Source organism: Protobothrops mucrosquamatus, unplaced genomic scaffold, assembly GCF_001527695.2.
Source record: "Protobothrops mucrosquamatus isolate PMUCROS unplaced genomic scaffold, P.Mucros_1.0 scaffold2146, whole genome shotgun sequence".
Taxonomy (NCBI): domain Eukaryota; kingdom Metazoa; phylum Chordata; class Lepidosauria; order Squamata; family Viperidae; genus Protobothrops; species Protobothrops mucrosquamatus.
Genome location: NW_015388244.1, coordinates 10,977 through 31,089, shown reverse-complemented (window position 1 = coordinate 31,089; position 20,113 = coordinate 10,977). Strand labels below are relative to the sequence as shown.

At 38.7% G+C, this 20,113-nt stretch overlaps 1 protein-coding gene across 1 annotated transcript in view; it reads left to right on the top strand.

Moving 5' to 3' along the window:
• The window catches only part of LOC107294901 (netrin receptor DCC-like), a gene marked incomplete at its 3' end in the record, with an annotated part of 65,126 nt that extends 50,447 nt beyond the window's left edge, over nucleotides 1–14,679 (top strand). The window contains exons 8-9 of the mRNA XM_015824169.1: nucleotides 4,698–4,805; nucleotides 14,485–14,679. Coding sequence (XP_015679655.1) covers nucleotides 4,698–4,805; nucleotides 14,485–14,679 — 303 coding nt within the window. The remainder of the gene's footprint in view (nucleotides 1–4,697; nucleotides 4,806–14,484) is intronic.
• Between the last annotated feature and the right edge of the window lie 5,434 nt (nucleotides 14,680–20,113).

Genomic DNA, 20,113 nt, shown 5'->3' with positions numbered 1-20,113 from the left:
CAAAAATAATTAAAGGTCCTTTTGTTTTTTTACTACTGCTAAGTGATGGTTGATGTCTAGCAAGATTTAAAGCATGTAGAAATTCATGGCAACAATAATTACAATTTTATTAATAATTGGTAATGAAGTTGTAGTCAGCATAGTTTACTAATATTTATAAGAAGAATTAAGGGTCTGTTTTCAAGCTGGTAAAGATAAAATTTTCTTCAGTGTTATATATTGGTCTTCATTTATTTATTATTGCATTGCACAATAATCATTTTAAAAGTACATTTTTATTTATTTATCATTTTTTCTTATGTAATGTTCTCAAAGGATTTAAATATATGAAGACTATCAGGCAACATTTAATCTTACCATGTATATGTTTCAAATCACTGTCATTCAAGTCATTTCCAAATATCATATTATGCTTTCTTTGCCTTTAAAAAGATTTCAAATGTGTGCAAACGTGGCAATTTTGAAGAAGAAAGCATGAAATCATTCTAAAAATAATAGTGATTGGCTATTCTTCAACTGTAACCCAAAATTTATTCATATTCTTATGCCCAAGCTATTGATCATGTTGTTAACTCTAAAGCTATGTATGTTTAATGATTCTTGAATGTATCATTCATGGAACATTTAGTAGATAGGATTATATTCCTCATTTCTCCTTGGTAAATTCACCTAATACATGGCTACTTCTTTTGTCCCAAATCTATCCCTCTAAAACCTAGAAACCTGATGTCTTGTAATCTGCAAAGGAATGCTATAGACGTTAGCCCCTCAATTGGATTTTTTAGTTAGGAGGACTGCTTACTGTGTTACAAAATATTCTACAAAACTAGTAATATTGAGTATGGGAAGAGTGCCAAAAGTCACATTATTATGGTCACATGATAGCAAGTAGTTTTTGCCAAGGAGGTCAACAAGCTGATATCCACACCCACATATTAAAATATGTGGAGCTTCAAAAGTGTGACCATGATCACCTCTTGACTTTTTCCATCCTCTGTGGACATGTCTGATTGCATCCAGAGTTTACCTAATGATGAGATTTCTCTGTTTGCTAACATTAAGTGGATGTGTACTCCACAAAGAGAACAAAAAGGGCTATGTGGAGGAAAATTTTAACACTACTAAAATGTTTTTTTTTCAAATGTATTATTAGTTTAGGTTTAGCCCTCAGGGTGCTTTGACCTAGCAGCTTCTTTTGTCGACATGCAAAATGTCTCTTTCTGTTTACCAAGAGAGCCCCTTAAGACCAGGTTGTTGAAATATGGGGTCCAGCTGGAGGCAACATTTCCTTTGAAATATATGAATTTATCAAATTCACATCCATGTTAATAAAATCCATATATATGTATATAAAATGTTGAGAGTTTCATGCTACTCCATTTTTGTAATATAATCCTCCTGTGGAAATATGAACATGAGTTTAGAGAAAATTATTTATAAAACTATCATTTATAAACAATACAGAAAAGTGCTCATAAAATGAATACAAGGAAAAAAGTACAAGTTCACAAAACGGGTTGGTGCTGAAATGGGATGTAATGAAATTGTGCTTGAAAACAAATGTATATGTTAGGAAGTAAATTGGTTTAAAATATGTTGGATGGTAGGGTAAAAAAAATGACAATAGTTGGTAAAGTTAAGGAAAGTGGAAAGAAAGATAATGATGAAGGTGTCTTGACATAATTAAGGAGATTACTGGAATGTCTACTCTAAAGAAAAGAAGGACTAGGGGTGACATGATAGCATAGATCAGGGATCTTCAAACTTGGCCCTATTATGACTTGTGGACTTCAACTCCCAGAATTCCTCAGCCAGGCATGCTGGCTGAGGAATTCTGGGAGTTGAAGTCCACAAGTTATAAAAAGGCCAAGTTTGAAGACCCCTGGCATAGATATTTGAGAGGCTGCCACAAAGACAAGGGGGTCAACCTGTTTTTCAAAACACCTGAAAGTAGGATAAGAAGCAATGGATGGAAACTAATCAAGGAGAGAAGCAACCTAGAACTAAGGAGAAATTTCTTGAAAGTGAATACAATTAACCAATGGAACAGCTTGCCTTCAGAAGTTGTGGGTGCTCTATCACTGGAGGTTTTTAAGAAGAGATTGGACAGCCATTTGTCTGAAATGGTATAGGGTGTCCTGCTTGAGCAGGAATTAGACTAGAAGACCTCCAAGGTCCCTCCCAACTCTGTTATTCTGTCCTGGGATAATATTATTTATAGTATTATTTTATTATTCTTGTGAGCCTCCCAGTTGTGCCGCATAAGATGGGTGGCTATAGAAATCTAATAAATGCATAAATGAATAAATAGTTCCACGTTCTCAATGGGTACAGATCAGAATGGAGACATTTACCCATAAAGTCATAGGAGTTACACCTGTTTGATGACATCTAACTAAAAATAATTAAGATCACTTAAGGGAAGAAGCCTGAGAATGGTCAAAAGAGATCAGAACAAAGGAACATAACTGTCTACCATAGAAAAAAGCAGAGCCAGTAGGCCCATCAGCCCTATTCAGAAGTCTACATACTATGAAAGCTCTCATGTCTGTAACATTTAATTGGATGAAACAGTGCATCATAGAGCAAAACTTTTTCAACCAAAGTATCTCAAACTGGCTAACTTACAGAATACTGGACCCATTTCCTCCATGAGAATGAAATTTCGGAATGTTCTTGCTGTTTCAGCCCCACTGTGCTACTGTTGTTCAGCAACACCTTCTTGCTGCTGCAGTTATGTGATCCTCATTTACAATATTCAGTGACACCTTCCCACAAGGAAGAATCCTGGGAAGGTTGCAGGGAAAGTTAATGGGGAATCACATGATTGTGGCCAACCTTGAGAACCTGGGAGTTGATTTGGATTTGGATTTTCTGTTTAGGTAAGGAAGTACATATGAAAGAATGACCTATAGCAGAGGTGTCAAACTGCTGCCCCGCTGGCCAGATGTGTCATGGCGAAACCACATCCACTTCATTGCTGGCAATGGAAAAAAGGTCGCAATATGTCGTGACACATCATGTGACGTTGCGAGTTTGACACCCCTGACCTATAGAGTTACAGTTACCTAGTCTAAATTAAAGCATCCCTGGGAAAGGGTTGTCATGCTGCAGTTAAGAAGAGCATTTTGAACTCCACTGCGAAACAGCTCCTGCTATTTTTCTAGCATTCAGTCTGAATCTGCTTTTCTGCAATCTCCATCCATTATTCTGTGTCCTGTATTCTGAGATGAGAAAGAAGTCTTGATTTGCCTTTGCCTCATATCTTTGTAAGTATTTGAAGAGTGCTATCAGTTGCTTCCCCAGCTGTCTTATTTTAAAAGCAGACATTTCCAATGCCTTCAAATCCTCTTTGGAGGATCTCATTTCTCATCCCCTGGTCATCCTCATTGCTTTGTTTTGTTACTGGCTCTACCTATCAGAATCTTTCTTAAAGGTGTTGTCCAGATCTTCAACACAATACTCAAGGTGGGATTGAGCAGTGAAGAATAACAAGGAAGTATTTTTGTGATCTGGGCATTTTACTTTGATTAATCAACCCTGACACTGCTGCACGTACCTTTTTGCAGCCACTTCATACAGCTGAGATATATTCAGTTTGCAATAAACTACTGTTCCAAAATCTTTCTCTCAAGTACCACTCACAGGTACTTTTATCCCTCAGTTATTTGATTTTTCTTTCTGATGTGATGAATTGTACACTTTGCTTGATTAAAATTCATTGTATTATTGTCAGCTTATTTTTCTAAGCTAAAGAGAAAAAAGTTTATTAGTGATTTCTGAGCTATTAGCTATCTCATTCAGTTTCATCTTCAGATCTGATTAGTATTTTCTCCAGCTCTTCATCCTAGTCATTATTAAAAATACAGATGTGTCCAGGGCATAAGACTGAACTCTGGGATACCACAGTCAATGCATCCTTTAAGTCCATTGAGAAATCTTTGATAAGCATTCTTTAGATATCAGTTTCAAGCCAACTTTGAGAATCTTGTACAATAATAGAGAATAAAGAAAAGGAACTAATGATAGATTACATATAGGTGTGTCTCACATCCTGCTCAGCATGTCTTGTCTGTAAGTAATCAAGCACAGAGATCCTTGGGTTTGTATATAAGGTAGTCCTTGAATTACAACCATTCATTTAATTACCATTCAAAGTTACAACAGTGCTGAAAAAAGTGATTTACCACCAGTCTTCACATGTACATCCATCACAGTGTCCCTATAGTCATAGGATCACAGTTGGGCACTTGGCAACTGGCATATATTTACAATGGTAACAGCATCCTGGGGTCACGTGATCACCCTTTATGATCTTCCCCAAGGACTTCCAATGAATCAATGGGGAAAGCTGGATTCAGTTAATGACTGCATGATTCGCTTAACCATCACCGCAAAATGGGTCATAAAATTGGGTGCACCTCACTGAACAAAAACATCGCTTAGTGAAGATGTACCAGTCCCAAATGCGTTCATAAATCAAGGACTACCTGTAGGCTAGAACATAAACTTCCAAAGTTGACAACATCTTAACAGCTTCTGCACTGTCCTCAGTTAAGAATTTATTTATTAGCAGTAATGGTAAGAATGTCTAATTTGTACAAAACTTCATGGTAGTTTGTATCATTATTGTTTTAATGTGTCCTCTTCTCTGTGTGTTTTTTCCTCCCTCTTCTGGACTTCTGTCTTTTTCTAAGCCCCGACCTCTGCTCCCAAGGATTTGACAGTCATTACCCGTGAGGGCAAGCCTCGAGCTGTAATTGTCAGCTGGCAACCTCCATTAGAAGCCAATGGGAAAATTACTGGTAAGTTTCTTTTGAGCTCTGTATCTTCTCTCCTTCTCAGAAGGTGACACAGAAAGACATGGAATTTAGAAGACTTGCACCACAACCCTTCCTGGGAATGGCCATGTAAACTCACTAGGTGAAAAGGGAAGGTGGGGGAATAACTGCCCAAGAACCCCAGCCTTTTGTATTTTTAAAAGTGAGCTGTTTTGAAGAAAAGAGAAATATTTACTTCCCCATCATAGAACTACCAGCAAAACAAAACAAAACAAAAAAATTCTTCCAGTAGGATCTGTAGTAGAATTCATCTGGAATTATTGGAATTGTCCTACCTGAAACTAGAACAAAAAACAGGCACAAAATATTGGCTAATATTTCCCAAAGGAGTTTTTAAAATGGGAGGGGGAAAAGAAGCTGATGCTTGTAAATAGGTGTAATGGGCAAAAGATCTACTACTACTGAAGTCCCTAGATACCAGTGGCAAATTATCTCTTGCCTATTTATTTATTTACAGAATTTATATGGCTGCCTATTCATATGATAGCCTTAGGGGACTTGGCAGCAATCCATAAAAAAACTTAGTTAGAAACAAAAGGACACTTCCTGTCAGGCCCAGAGATGACCCAGTGAAATCCAATTGAGTTCAATCCTTAATGTCAACCATCCGACTAACATTGAGGAAGCTCAACGGCTTTGAGGTACCATAAAAGATAAACTTTATTGAATATACATCTCGGTACTGAAGAAGCAAAATCAATTCTAAGTTTCCCACATAAAAATCTGGCTAGTTAACAATAGCTTTCCATAACCCCCACCCACCAAGCGTTCATGTTGCCCAAACACATTTTTTGTTTGTTTGTTATGAGAACGGTCCATAACCTTCTCTGTCAGATACCTACTTTTGTGACCTTGGGTATCATGGTGCATACATGGCTTCTTAAAATCCCATTTCTCCCAAGCTTCCCCTCCCCCCTGTTTCTATGGCAAGTTGAGTAGTGACAAAGGTTAGCAAGCATCTTAGCAATTCAGTATTGACACTTTATTTGCTTGCACCTAATGGACAAAATCTTACCAGATTAAAGCTATAACCGTCTACCTTAATAGATATACTCTGAGAAATTTTAGGGTGTGGCTAACCTAAACTTCTTTATGTTCCCCACTTTCAGCTCAGGATAGTCTCTTAATCTGGGCCTTTCTCTGGGAAAACTCTGTGTTGCCAAACTCTCCCCCTCCTGCAGGTGCATACTCCATGACACTTCCCTCCCCCAGTTGCTAGATCAAACGTCCTTGCAGTACAACCCCCATCCTAGTCCAGTGCTTGGAGAAAGAGCTGATATAGGAAATGACCAGCATGAGCCTGAGGGAGGGGTCAAATGTGTCATTAGTCTCAAGTTCCTTCATGCCCAGAAGAGATCTAAATCCAGCCCTCCTTGAATTCTGTTGACTCTTATCTACTGCCAATTTGCTTTGACTGATAGTAGTTCAGATTCCTGTAGAGAGTGTTGGCATGCAATAAGCCCGTATTCATTTGAACTGCCTTGCTCCTGATTTCCTGTGGTCACCACAATGTAAAAAAGATGTTGAGACTCTAGAAAGAGTGCAGAGAAGAGCAACAAAGATGATTAGGGGACTGGAGGCTAAAGCATATAAGGAAAGGCTGCTGGAATTGGGTATGTCTAGTTTAACAAAGAGAAGGACGAGGGGGGACATGATAGCAGTGTTCCAGTATCTCAGGGGCTGCCATAAAGAAGAGGGAGTCAAGCTATTCTCCAAAGCACCTGAAGGCAGGACAAGAAACAACAGATGGAAACTAATCAAGGAGAGAAGCAACCTAGAACTAAGGAGAAACTTCCTGACAGTTAGAACAATTAACCAGTGGAACAACCTGCCTCCAGAAGCGGTGAATGCTCCAACACTGGAAGTTTTTAAGAAGAAACTGGACAGCCATTTGTCCAAAATGGTATAGGGTTTCCTGCCTGAGCAGGAGGTTGGACTAGATGACCTCTGAGGTCCCTTCCAACTTTATCATTATTATTATTATCCCACAAATCTCAGGTGGGAGGCTGTTCCAATTGATTGATTTTGGATTGATTAGGGGCTGTAATCTCCATAAATCTGCATATCCATTGCAACAGAGGTGCATGTAGTATCATTGTGCAACTTAGGAAAAATAAATAATGAAAAAAGCCACCTCTTTCATATAAACTGTCAATTCTCAGCACTTTAATACAGAACATTTAGCAGTATCCTCATTAGTGTAGAATATACTCACTTATAGAGCTCTATATTTTCAGATGGTTTATCATTTTCCAATGAGCTTACTGATTCTCCTCACATATTTCAAGTCCAAAAGTTCTCTGTGTTTCCTATTCTAAGCCCCACCAATCTTCCTGTCAATGAACATAGTGTGCATTTGTTTTTTTTCAAAAATGGACTTTTCGTACATCTGCAATTTTATTTCATTAATGATAGGTTTCAAAAACTTATTTGACATTTCAGTGCTCATCACTTTCTTTACTACTTACTATTTAGATCTGATTCAAGTTCACTGTAGAACTTCTTGCCAAACCATAATTAACAAGCACAGGACTGCTACATATTTAGATCACCATATTCTTAAAAATCAACCTTTGGCAGCAGAATCTGGGGGTAAATGCTTCCAAGTCTCATTTAAATTATTTCTTATTTAGTGTTAGCAATGAGTTAAGTCATCTTTCTTTGGGAACTACTGAGTAGGCAATATGTGGTGATCTATTCATAGTTAGATGGCCCTTCTTTCTAAGTTTGTGACAGATAGTGCAGAAAATAGATAGAAGAAATAACAAGCTAATCATCATACATGGAGATGATTGCCTTCAAATTTGGATTCATGATATTTCATTTAGTTTGGTTACCTTTCATCCAGTTTTCTGGTAAAGACTGAGATGGATCCCAAAACCCCTTATTACGCTGGTAGTTTTACAATAAAGGATTAGTCAAACTGAATGCAAAGTAAAAGGCATCTGCCCTCTAGTGAGAATGATATTTATTTATATCCCGTTTTAATTATTTTGATATATAACTCAAAGTGACTAACATACCCAAAATTCCTTCCTCCTATTTTCTCAACAACTCTATGAGATAAGTTGGACTCAGAGAGAGTGACTGGCCCAATGTCACCCAGCTGGCTTTCATGCTTTAGGCAGGACTAGAACTCACAGTCTCCTGGTGATTGGCCCATAGTCACCCAGCTGGCTTTCATGCCTGACGCAGGATTAGAACTCACAGTCTCCTGGTTTGTAGCCTGGTGCCTTAACCACTAAACCAACCTGGCTCTCTAGTATATGGTTGACACCATAGGTTTCTTTAGGAAGAGCGTTCAAGGTACCTTTGACATCTTAACTCAAGGCAATTGAGCAGGAATGTGATCTGAAATGGAAATGGACATATGTCATCAGTTCAAAACAGCATAATAGGCTTTAAGTTCCTACACCTGTTCACAATATAGCTTTTTCACTCTCTGGACCAGGGGTCTTCAAACTTGGCCCTTTATGACTTGTGGACTTCAACACCCAGAATCCTCAGTCAGCCACACTGGCTGAGGAATTCTGGGAGTTGAAGTCCATAAGTCATAAAACGGCCAAGTTTGAAGACCCCTGCTCTGGACTAACTACATTTTATTAAATTATGAAGAAACATACCATTAATATCCACTGAAGTTGACTTTAATTATGGAATCTCAGGGTCCAGACCCCTTTTGAGAGAGCAGCTCTTTAAATCACTTTTAGCCAGTAGTTTTCTCTGGACCCAACCTATTACACAAGATTACTACAAAAACGAGGTAGGACTTTTATGTATTTCATTTTAAACCTCTAGAGAAAAGAGGGTTGCAATAATAATTGCAATCAAATAATGCTTGTCGAGAAATTCTGTGGAACACCGAGATGGCATCACCTTTTACAAAAATAGCCATTTTGGGCAATATATCTCAGCTGCTCTTGTTTTTGTTTTTACACAGAAGGAGGTTTTGCAAGAGATTCTAGTAATTAATTCCATGCAAAAATAACGAGAATTGAGGACAGCAAGTCCTTCATTTCTTTCTAGAAAAAAAATATGATACACTGTAAAATAATACAGCCCTTCAGTTGCAATTAAGGACAGCTCATAATAAGCAAGTTGTTTGGCAAATAATGTAAAACATAATATAGATAATGACAGGGTGCCCATATTGACACATGGTAATAGAATTTATTGGTGGATGTTTTAACTGTGTAATAAGAAACTAAAGCACCATCTCAATATCTTTAATACTGATTGACAAAGGACTGGATTTAATGAATGGTGATCTTAGTGCACAAAATATTGCTATTAAAAACTATGCCTAATTAAGATATCCATTAGGTCATGTTAATTTGCTAAGAAAAATGGAATTAAGCTTTTAAAAAGAAAGAAAAAGGGCTAATAATGTAGTTAAATGATCCCTGTAGACAATGAATAGACAGCAATCCTGTATAAGAAATACTTTGCAACTTATAAAATTGTCCACATTTATAATCACACAAATGAAACAATGCAATTATTTGTCAGTGAGAAACTTCCTTCCTTTTATTAATACAACCAGAAGAACTTTCTAGTTTTAACTTCCAGACATTTGGAAAGTTTGACCAATTCAATTTTGGTCACCATACTACAAATAAGTTGTTGAGACTTTGGAAAAAATTCAGAGAAGAACAACTAAGATGATCAAAGGCCTGGAGACTAAAACATATGAAGAACGATTGCAGGAATTGGGTTTAGCTAGTCTAAAGAAAAGAAATAGGGGTGACATGATAGCAGTATTCCAGTATTTGAGGGGTTGCCACAAATAAGAGGGGGTTAAATTATTCTCCAAAGCACCAGAGGGCAGGACAAGAAACAATGGTTGGAAACTAATCAAAGAGAGAAGCAACCTGGAATTAAGGAGAAACGTCCAAACAGTGAGGACAAGTGGAACAGCTTGTGGGTGCACCATCACTGGCGATTTTTAAAAAGAGGCAAGACGGTCACTTGTCTGAAATGGTACAGGCCCTCCTGCTTAAGCAGAGGGTTAGACTAGAACAGGGCTTTTCAACCAGTGGTACGGGTACCACCTGTGGTACATTGGCACCTGGCAGGTGGTATGCGACCATCCTAAAAAAGTGGTAGTTGGGGAGGGGAATGAGCTGAACCGGTGGCAGCACTGCACAAGCCTGAGTGAGAGATGGCTGGAGCTGCAGGGCTGTCAGGGCTCAGCGGAAGCTCCAGGATCAGTGCCGCTTTCCAGCTGATAGGCGCTTTTTCAGGGATGATCGGCGCTTTTTCAGGGCTATCGGGGCTCGGTGGAAGCGCCAGGATCAGCGCCAGGCTCCTGGCACTTCTGCTGAGCCCAGAAGAAGCATCAATCAGCTGGAATGTTGCAGCATCTCCAGGGTCTTGTGATTTACATTCAGATGCTTGGCAACTGATTCATATTTATGATGGTCCCAGTGTCCCAGGGTCATGTGAAGTGACCAAAACCTGCTGTAACCACCCAGCAGACGGGGGGAATAAAAACCAAACACTCCCCACCCCATCCCCGCTGCCAATCCTCAACAGAAATGCTCACAACAATGAAAACCTCGAACAGGAGGAAGAGCGCCGCCGGGTGGGCAGGCAGGTGTCTTGCTCGGCTGTGGCTTGGGAGGCACTTTTTTCAGTGCCATTGTAACTTCGAACAGTCACTAAGTGAACTGTTATAAGTCGAGGACTACCTGTACTTTATCACTTTTTTCCTTTTTTTGGAGGGGTCATCAAGTTTTTGACATCTTGCTAGGCGACTGGTGGTACTCGGATGTTGCCATATCCTAAAAGTGGTACAATGGGTGAAAAGGTTGAAAAGCCCTGGACTAGAAGACCTCCATGGTCCCTTCTAGCTCTATTCTATTCTGAGTTTTTGTTTCAAACTTTTAGTTCATGTCTTATTATGTATTATTAAGGACTACAGTAATAGTTAGATGAAGGCCTTCCTGATCCATACAGTCCTGGACCTTTCCTAATTTATACCTAACTCGTTCTTCTTTTACTTTGGATCTTTTAGAGGCGTTGCAGTTCAAACTGTTGTTGATGAGTTTTCAGGCCATGTATACAAGAAGACCCATTTAAAGTTATTAATAACTTTACTAGAAATGATGCTCCTGTGGTTTGGCTTAATTGTGCATCAAAGCTTTCCCACACATCAGAGTGGCCAACCTTAATGGGATATAAGAAAGACCTTGGGAGATGCTGCCTAGGAAACAGTCAGATAAGAATCAGCATAGACCACAACTTGATTGTGGGTGAGGCAAGAGGCTCAAAAGAGACTTTCCCTAAGCTGTTAAGAAGACAGATGTGAGAACTATCCTTTCAGACTTGCAAGATCCCTTGCAAGATAGAAATCGCAACCAGGTGAGTTAATTCTACTTTATTGTAACGTTTCTTTGATAGAATCTTGTAAGCCTGAAAGGACAGTCTTCTCCCCACACACAACCCATCTCCTTTACAGCCCAGAATATAGGGATGGTATCTTCTGAGTCTTGTTCTATCCCACGGGTGTCAAATTCTCCATGTCACGTAACATGTTATGACCTATTGCAACTTTTTTTGCATTGCCGGACCTGGGGTGGGTGCAGTCTCTATATGATGCAACCAGCCCATGGGTCGGCAGTTTGACATCCCTGCTCTACCCACTATCCATTTGTAAGCTATGCTGTCCCTTATTTGATCATTCCCTTGACAGCATCTCTTTGCCCCGTCTCCCAAGGTCTTTTCCCCATACCATATAATAATAATAATAATAATAATAATAATAATAATAATAATAATAATAATAATAATAATAATAATAATAATAATAATAATAATAATAATAATAATACATTAATATAAATCAAATAAAAATAAACATAATATTTGTGTCACCTTAGTTGATTCCAACCAGACTTCCAGGAAAATCCAGGACTATTGAGAATTGTGAATTACTTATTCCTTGAGGAGTTATATAAATTACTGTTACATAATTGGTAACAGTAGCACTAAATTACACTTTGACAGAGATTAGGTGTGCTTGTGTAACAATAGTCAAAGAGAGGCCAGGTATTCTTGACACTTCATAACAATAACAACAACAACAACAACAACAACAACAACAATAATAATAAAGTTGGAAGTGACCTTGGAGGTCATCTAGTCCAACCCCCTGCTCAGGCAGAAAAACCCTATACCATTTCGGACAAGTGGCTGTCCAGTCTCTTCTTAAAAACTTCCAGTGTTGGAGCATTCACCACTTCTGGAGGCAGGTTGTTCCACTGGTTAATTGTTCTAACTGTCAGGAAATTTCTCCTTAGTTCTAACTTGCTTCTCTCTTTGATTAGTTTCCATTCATTGCTTCTTGTTCAGCCTTCAGGTGCTTTGGAGAATAGCTTGACTCCCTCTTCTTTGTGGCAGCCCCTGAGATATTGGAACACTGCTATCATGTCCCCCCCCCCCTCATCCTTCTCTTCATTAAACTAGACATACCCAATTCCAGCAACCGGTCCTTATATTTTAGCCTCCAGTCCCCTAATCATCTTGGTTGCTCTTCTCTGTACTCTTTCTAGAGTCATCATCTCACCTTTTCTTTTTAAAGGTCCTTTTGAAGCTGGAAAAGCTATTTGTTCCAGTTGCAGTTTCCAATCCTGCCAATAGTTAGTTAAGGCTATAGTACTGCTGATATTTGATAATGATTGTCATATCATTATCACTCACACACATTTTTTAAGCATTCAGAGTTGCCTTAAGTATAAGTGCATGCAAATTAAACATGATATGCTATACTGCTACAAGAAGTATTGTACTAAGTCTGACAAACCTATGCATTCTATCATTCTTTGAAATGCTTTCTGACTAAGGGTACAATTTTATATATGCTTGCTAAAAGGTAAGCAGGATGTCATGCAACCCTTCCCTATTGACTTGCCACATCCAGCTGCCCAAATCTTCTCATTTCACAGCTGACTGGAATGGTTAGAGGCTGAAAACAAGGGAGCCATACGATAAAATGTGGGAGTATTTTAGTTTCTTATGAATGGCTAAGTTTCTTGCAAGGTTTATCACAAAAAGGAGACATGTACACTCAGGCAACTAGGCAAGAGAATTACTTAGCGGGGGATTCATGTGTGTTTTTGTATACAAAGGGATGGTCCATAGGTCTTCATAAATGCTGGCATCTGTGCATTGTTCCACATGAGCAACCCATATCAAAGACAATGATTACATTTCTAATAGGATTTGGCCATCCTTCTACCTTAACCTGACGGGCAAATGAAATGGAAAAATATTTGTGGATGTGTTGGATTTTTAGGTGCTCATAGAAGTTTTTATGCATAACACCATACCTTCTCCTGACCTACTTAATCTGTCATATTGTGTAAGACAAAGATATGGTCGTTTGAAAGCTATGGGTTGCTTTATTTGTAGCTTTCAACCCATTTTTTACAATCCACAAAGACCTAAGTTCAAGTCATCAAAATTTGACAGCCAAACATGGGATGGGATGGGAAGATAAAGGAAGGAGAAACAGAAAAGAAAAAAGAAAAGAAAACAAGAAAAGAAAATAAAGGGAAGGGAAAGAAAAGGAACAGATGGGGAGGGGAAGGGAAGGGAAATGTGAGTTTAGGTCCCTCATATTTCTACTAGATGTAACACAATTATTTTATCTTAATGCTGACCCAGCTAACCTACAGAAAAACCTCCACTTCCTACAACCCTCAGATAGTTCTCCTAAATGTGTGATCTCTAGTTGCAAGAAGATTGCTTTTTTGTGACCGATGGATTGGAGCAGTCATGCAAAAGAGCACACTGTGCTTGCCTCATACAAGGAACTTCTGGGACATTGTCTGAATAAGACAACTTTCAGTTCAATTACATCTGCATTCATCTAAGGAACTTAGATAAAATAATAATAATTATTTTATTTGTTTTTGATTAAATCTCTAAAGGGTGCTTTGGAGTTCAAATGTAACACCCTAAAGCAGCCATACTATCTCAAGAAATGGTACTGCATTTGTTCTTCTGTAAGTTCCATTGCACATTTTGGACACTGAGTCCTGAGCATTCCACAGTCTAGATAGACGATGGATGGATGGATGGACTGATGGATGAATATAACCTATCTGAAATTGCATTATCCAGATCTATAAATTTAACATTAAGGTTCTAGTTCTGCAAGCAGGAGTTAACACAGCCCATCTGCAGCCCAGGAGTAACGTATAGACTTGAGGAGTTTCAGTGAATTAAAGTTGAATAATACATCTTAGGCAGTTTGGTTTAGTGGTTAAAGGTACTGGGCAAGAACCAGGGGCACCACAAGTTCTACATCTGTCTTAGGAATAAAAGCAGATGATGACTTTAGGCCAGTCTACTCTCTGTTCCTTAGAAAATAGGCAATGGTGAACCCCTTAAAGAAACAACTGTTGCTAAATCCATGCAGTTGCCAGAAGTTAAAACTGACTCCAAGGCACCACCTCCAACAATACCCTTTAAGATGTACTTGTAAAAGAATACTAACACGGTTGAAATTGGAAAGAAATTTTCACACTGTTGAGATAGGGCTAGATATGACTCTGTACAAGTGTTGACATTTCTACTTTAATAAATGCACAGATGTGTGTAAATAGAGAAGAATGGTATCTCCTTCTGTATTTTACAGCTTACATTCTGTTCTACACCTTGGAAAAGAATTCCCCCATTGACGATTGGATCATGGAGACCATCAGTGGAGACCGACTTACGCATCAAATTATGGAGCTGAACCTGGATACAGTATATTACTTCAGAATACAAGCTCGAAATGCCAAAGGCGTGGGACCTCTCTCTGACCCTATTCTCTTCCGGACTCTGAAAGGTTTGGGCTTGTTTCTTATTTTGTTCTGACATTATTGAAAAAGTTTAGGAGACAGTAAAATATTGTTCATGTTTGCATGTTGACATTAGAAGTGCCCAAACCAGGCCTTCTAGGATCCTACTAGTAAAATTGTGAAATGGTTTAGTGTAGTTGATTATAACAAGATAAAATCAATGAATAATAGTATTATAGATACGTTACATCAGTCTATATATACCACTTTTGGTATATATACACTAATATGTATATACATGCATACATACATACATACATGCATACATACATACAAATACTTGAAGAAGTATTTCACAAACTAGACTGGGCAAAAGATGGAATAAAAATCAATGGCGCCTATTTAAATCACTTAAGATTTGCAGATGATGTTGTTCTCTTCTCACAAGACCCAGAAGAGTTACAAAGAAACATACAAGAGCTGCATGAAGCAGGATAACCGTTTGGCTTAAAAATAAACCAAGTTATGTTTAATAAATTCACTAAAGAAATTTAAAATATATATCTGGAGAAGAACTAGACATAGTAGACCACTACATATACCTTGGCCCACAGATCTCAATGGAAGATGATTCAATAAAGGAAATTAAATGGCGTGTTAAATGTGGGTGGCAGGCATTTGGCAAGCTAAGCATAATTTTCAAGAACAACCTCCCCCTATACCTGAACAGAAAAGTTTCCCATCACTGTATTCTATCTGTTCTAACATATGCCAGTGAAACATAGACACTAACCTCACAATTGATACAAAAGCTATGAGTGGTGCAAAGAGCCATGGAAAGAGACATGCTCAGCATCACGGGACAAGATAGAAAGACCCGCACATGGATTAGAGAAGAAATCAAAGTATACCATCAAGAGAGTAAAAGAATTGAGATGGTTATTGGGTTGGTCACATAGCAAGAAGAATTTGATGGCAGGGGGAATCTATCGTAGAATGGATCCCACTTGATTAAAAGCATCCACGAAAGAGACCTAAAAGAAGATGGATCTATGACATCCGCAAGTATTGCAGGCCCAATTGGCAAAAAGAAAGCTCAACACTGAATTGGTTGGAAATATGCGGAAGAGGGCTTCATCCTGCATGTATGTATGCAGGGCTTTTTTTCTCATAGAACGCCCAGAATGGAGTTCCGGCACCTTTTTTGGATGGAACCTTGTAGGGTAGGCAAGGTGGGTTGTATGATGTGTGTGAGTTCCGGCACCTTTTTTTTTATTTTAGAAAAAAGCACTGTATGTATGTTTATATATATGTATATGTCTGTGTGTGTACACACACAATACAATATATTTACAATATATACATATAATACAATATCATGTATATATTATATATCATACTGTATATATTGTATAGATATTGTACAGTGTATACAATATACAGTATATATACAATCAGTGGTACATATACACTAATATATGTATAATATATTGACATTATTGCTCAGTCATGGCTTGGAAGAATGAAGTGGTTGGGTGCACATTAAAACCATGGAGGAATAAATGAATAGCATTGTCCTAGTTATACTGCTGTTTTTGACCTAGGCTTAGCTCATTTGTTGTGATTCCATTTTTCAGGTTAGAGGAGATCCTTTTTTGTCTGGAATATTAAAAATTAATATGTTCAGCTGAATTGTTTCTTGGCTACGCCAAAGTTTAGTAACATTATATTATATAAGATTTTTTTTCTGCTCTCTACAAAAAAAAAAAAAAAGCTTTATGTCCTGTGTGCTGACTATAGATTTTCAGGGCAGTATTTTATCTATAGATATTAATTTAAAAATTGTATTCCATAGAGCCTATAGCTCATTTTTATATATATAGTGAGGAGAAGTGGTTAAGACACCAGGCTAGAAACCAGGAGATTGTAAGTTCTAGTCCCATCTTAGGCACAAAGCCAGTTGGGTGGCTGGGCCAACCACATCCTAGGAAGTAAGCAATGGCAAACAACTTCTGAAATCTTACTAAGGGATTTGACAAGGTAGCCTTCAAGAATTGGACCCGAGTAAATGGAAGAAATCTCTCTCCCTCCCTCCCTCCCTCCCTCTCTCTCCCTCTCTCTCTCTCTCTCTCTCTCTCACACACACACACACACACACACACAAACACACAATCTTATCCCTAAATATCTAGGCATTAAAGAGTTACTCAGTCAGACCTAAACCTTTAAATCTAAATTGTAGTAAAAGACCAGCAGAGTCTACAAAATTCAGGTTCTGAACCATCAGTCAGGAACAGAAAAGTTTTCTTCTCTCTCTCTCTAGTAGGCTTCAAGACAAGGAAAGACATCCTTCTAGCATAATTTTAGCTGAGTTACAAAACTGTCCCAGCCGGGAGAAGAGTGGAAAATCAGAATAAAATAAAAACATGTATTTTCTTCTGCAATCGGCACCCTCAGCCTGCTAGGGAATTTAGCTTCTCTGACACCACAAACACTCTGCTAAGTTACAGAAAGGGCAAGAAAACCAAAGGTGGGATTTTTCACTCTCTTCCTTCTGAGTAAAGATGCAAAGAGGACTTTTCTTCTTAAAGAGTGCCTAGTGGCCAAGGAGACACTTGCTCCTGGGAAGGAAAGCTATGGCAAATCTAGACAGCATACTAAAAAGCAGAGACATCACCCTGCCAACAAAAGTACGTATAGACAAGGCCATGGTTTTCCCAGTTGCAAGGTATGGATGTGAAAGTTGGACCATAAGAAAGGCTGAGCAACAAAGAATTGAGGCCTTTGAACTATGGTGCTGGAGAAGACTCCTGTGAGTCCCTTGGACTGCAAGGCGTTCAGTCCTAGAAGAGATCAACCCCGACTGCTCTTTAGAAAGCCAGACCCTGAAGTTGAAACTCAAGTACTTTGGCCACCTAATGAGAAGGAAGGACTCACTGGAGAAAGGCCTAATGCTGGGAAAGATTGAGGGCAATAGAAGAAGGGGATGACAGAAAATGAGGTGGCTGGATGGAGTCACTGAAGCAGTAGGTGTGAACTTAAATGGACTCCAGAAGATGGTAGAGGACAGGAAGACCTGGAGGAACGTTGTCCATGGGGTCGCGATGGGTCGGACACGACTTCGCAATTAACAACAATAACATCACATGTATTAATGCAAACCATGTGTGCCAATGTACAAATGAGCACACACAGAATCAGAGACACAGATAAGCAACCCACTGGTACCCTTTGTTGCTTTAGTTTAGTACATCACATATGGGATTTGCACCCTTATAAATGAAGCACAGATGGCATTCAAAGAACTGTTATAGGAGAGCAATCTTTTGTTAGACTAAAATAATGATCTATTACTGATCTTTTTACTGAGGAACAACTTTGGAAGCTGGCAGCTTATGGTTTCTCTTTTTTAGATCATCTTGTTTCCTTTCCTCCACTTTTAGAAAGCAGCTTGGATGCCCTTTTATTTTCCTTATAATGGCTTAGTGTCATTCCAGGTCCTTGTGGGGAAAATATTGTCTTCATGGAATTACCGGGTAAAGCATTGATCAGCCCAACTGCTAAAACATGAACAGCCCTCCCATTCTGCCTACATCAAGTAGTAGGAAGGAAAAGAGACATTAGAAGAAAGTCTTCTGGCAGCCAGAACTATAAAGAAAAGCCACTTCACAATTTGGTCAGAAGATTTTACTCCCTTTATGAAAGAGTCTTCCTGCAACATTTTCAGGGACAGGCAATTTATTCTCCAATATTCCTTAGCTAAATTTGCCCCCAGACTGGAACATCTAGCTCAGGGGTCTTCAAACTTGGCCCTTTTATGACTTGTGGACTTCAACTCCCAGAATTCCTCAGCTAGGCACGCTGGCTGAGGAATTCTGGAAGTTGAAGTCCACAAGTCATAAAAGGGCCAAGTTTGAAGACCCCTGAGCTAGCTAAACAGAGCCTGAAGGAAGCTTGATCACAGTTGCCTGTGTTTTAAGAACCTATAATGTCAATCATTAGGTTATATAAAGGAGGTAGCTATGTTTGAGGGGGGAAGGGGGGTTGAAATGTTTTTTATTAAATTCATCATTTATTTGTTTGTTTGTTTGTTTATTTATTTATATTCCAAGCTTCTTAACCATCTATTTCCCTCAGAGAGGGGCTCTGGGTGGTGTACAATTTAATCAATAAAGTTAAGCATTAAAAACAGAATAATTTTTTAAAAAATAAAAATATAAAACAACATTATAAAATTTCAAATGATGAAGAGTTCTGAGATGGGGAGGTTAGCACTTGTTAATACAGGTAGGCGGGGGAGGGGTGTCTCATAGGGCCAAGCAGACCCATGACTGTGTGAGCCACTGTGTCCCCCAAGCAGGCCTACCCACCCAGGTTTTGACCCCTTTGTGGAAAGTCAAGAGACTGGGGCCTTTCCTTATTTCTGAGAGAAAGATATTCCACAAAGCAGGGCCAGTGGCAGAACAGGTCCTCTTCATAGACCCGACTAGTGGAAATTCTTGATCGTGGCATGCCTTCCCTTTATAATCATAAAGATTATTTGCAATTGCAGGCTAGAATAGCACAATGTTAAATATCAATATACATGGTAATTGGACTATAATATCCTAAAATGAAGATTCAGCCTAACTGTACTTAACCAATATCATTCATTTCACATTCCTCGTACTAAGGGCACTGCCTACATCTACAGAGGAATAGGTTCAGTCTGGGGAAAAAATGAGCAAGCTGCATTGGGGTAGAGGGATAATAATAATAATAATAATGATAAAGTTGGGAGGGACCTTGGAGGTCATCTAGTCCAATCCCCTGCTCAGGCAGGAAACCCTATACCATTTCGGACAAATGGCTGTCCAGTTTCTTCTTAAAAACTTCCAGTGTTGGAGCGTTCACCGCTTCTGGAGGCAGGTTGTTCCACTGGTTAATTGTTCTAACTGTCAGGAAGTTTCTCTTTAGTTCTAGGTTGCTTCTCTCCTTAATTAGTTTCCATCCATTGCTTCTTGTCCTGCCTTCAGGCGCTTTGGAAAATAGCTTGACTCCCTCTTCTTTGTGGCAGCCCCTGATTGCAGCTTGAATTAGAATAAGTGTCGTTTCTGCTGCCTTTCCCCATTGCAAGGAAGCAGAAACTGGAAAAGACAACAGCAATGCAATTGTACTGTAACAATGTGTCAAAAGAAGTATAGAGGGTATTATTTAAACATTTCTCAACCTTGGCAACTTTAAGATGAGTGGGCTTTAAGTCCCAGAATTCTTCAGCTAGCATTAGAAGAAGAAGAAGAACTTTATTGTCACTTTGAATTTACACTGATCGGCATACATTAAAATGAAATTTCTGGGGAAATGCAGGCTGGGGAATTCTGGGACTTGAAGCCAACACATCTTAATATTACCAAGGTTGAAAAACTTGGTTTAAATTGTTTAAGGACTTGTGTTTCCTTTTTAGCCTCTTTGCAGCACTAAGCAACTATCCCCTTGTCTATC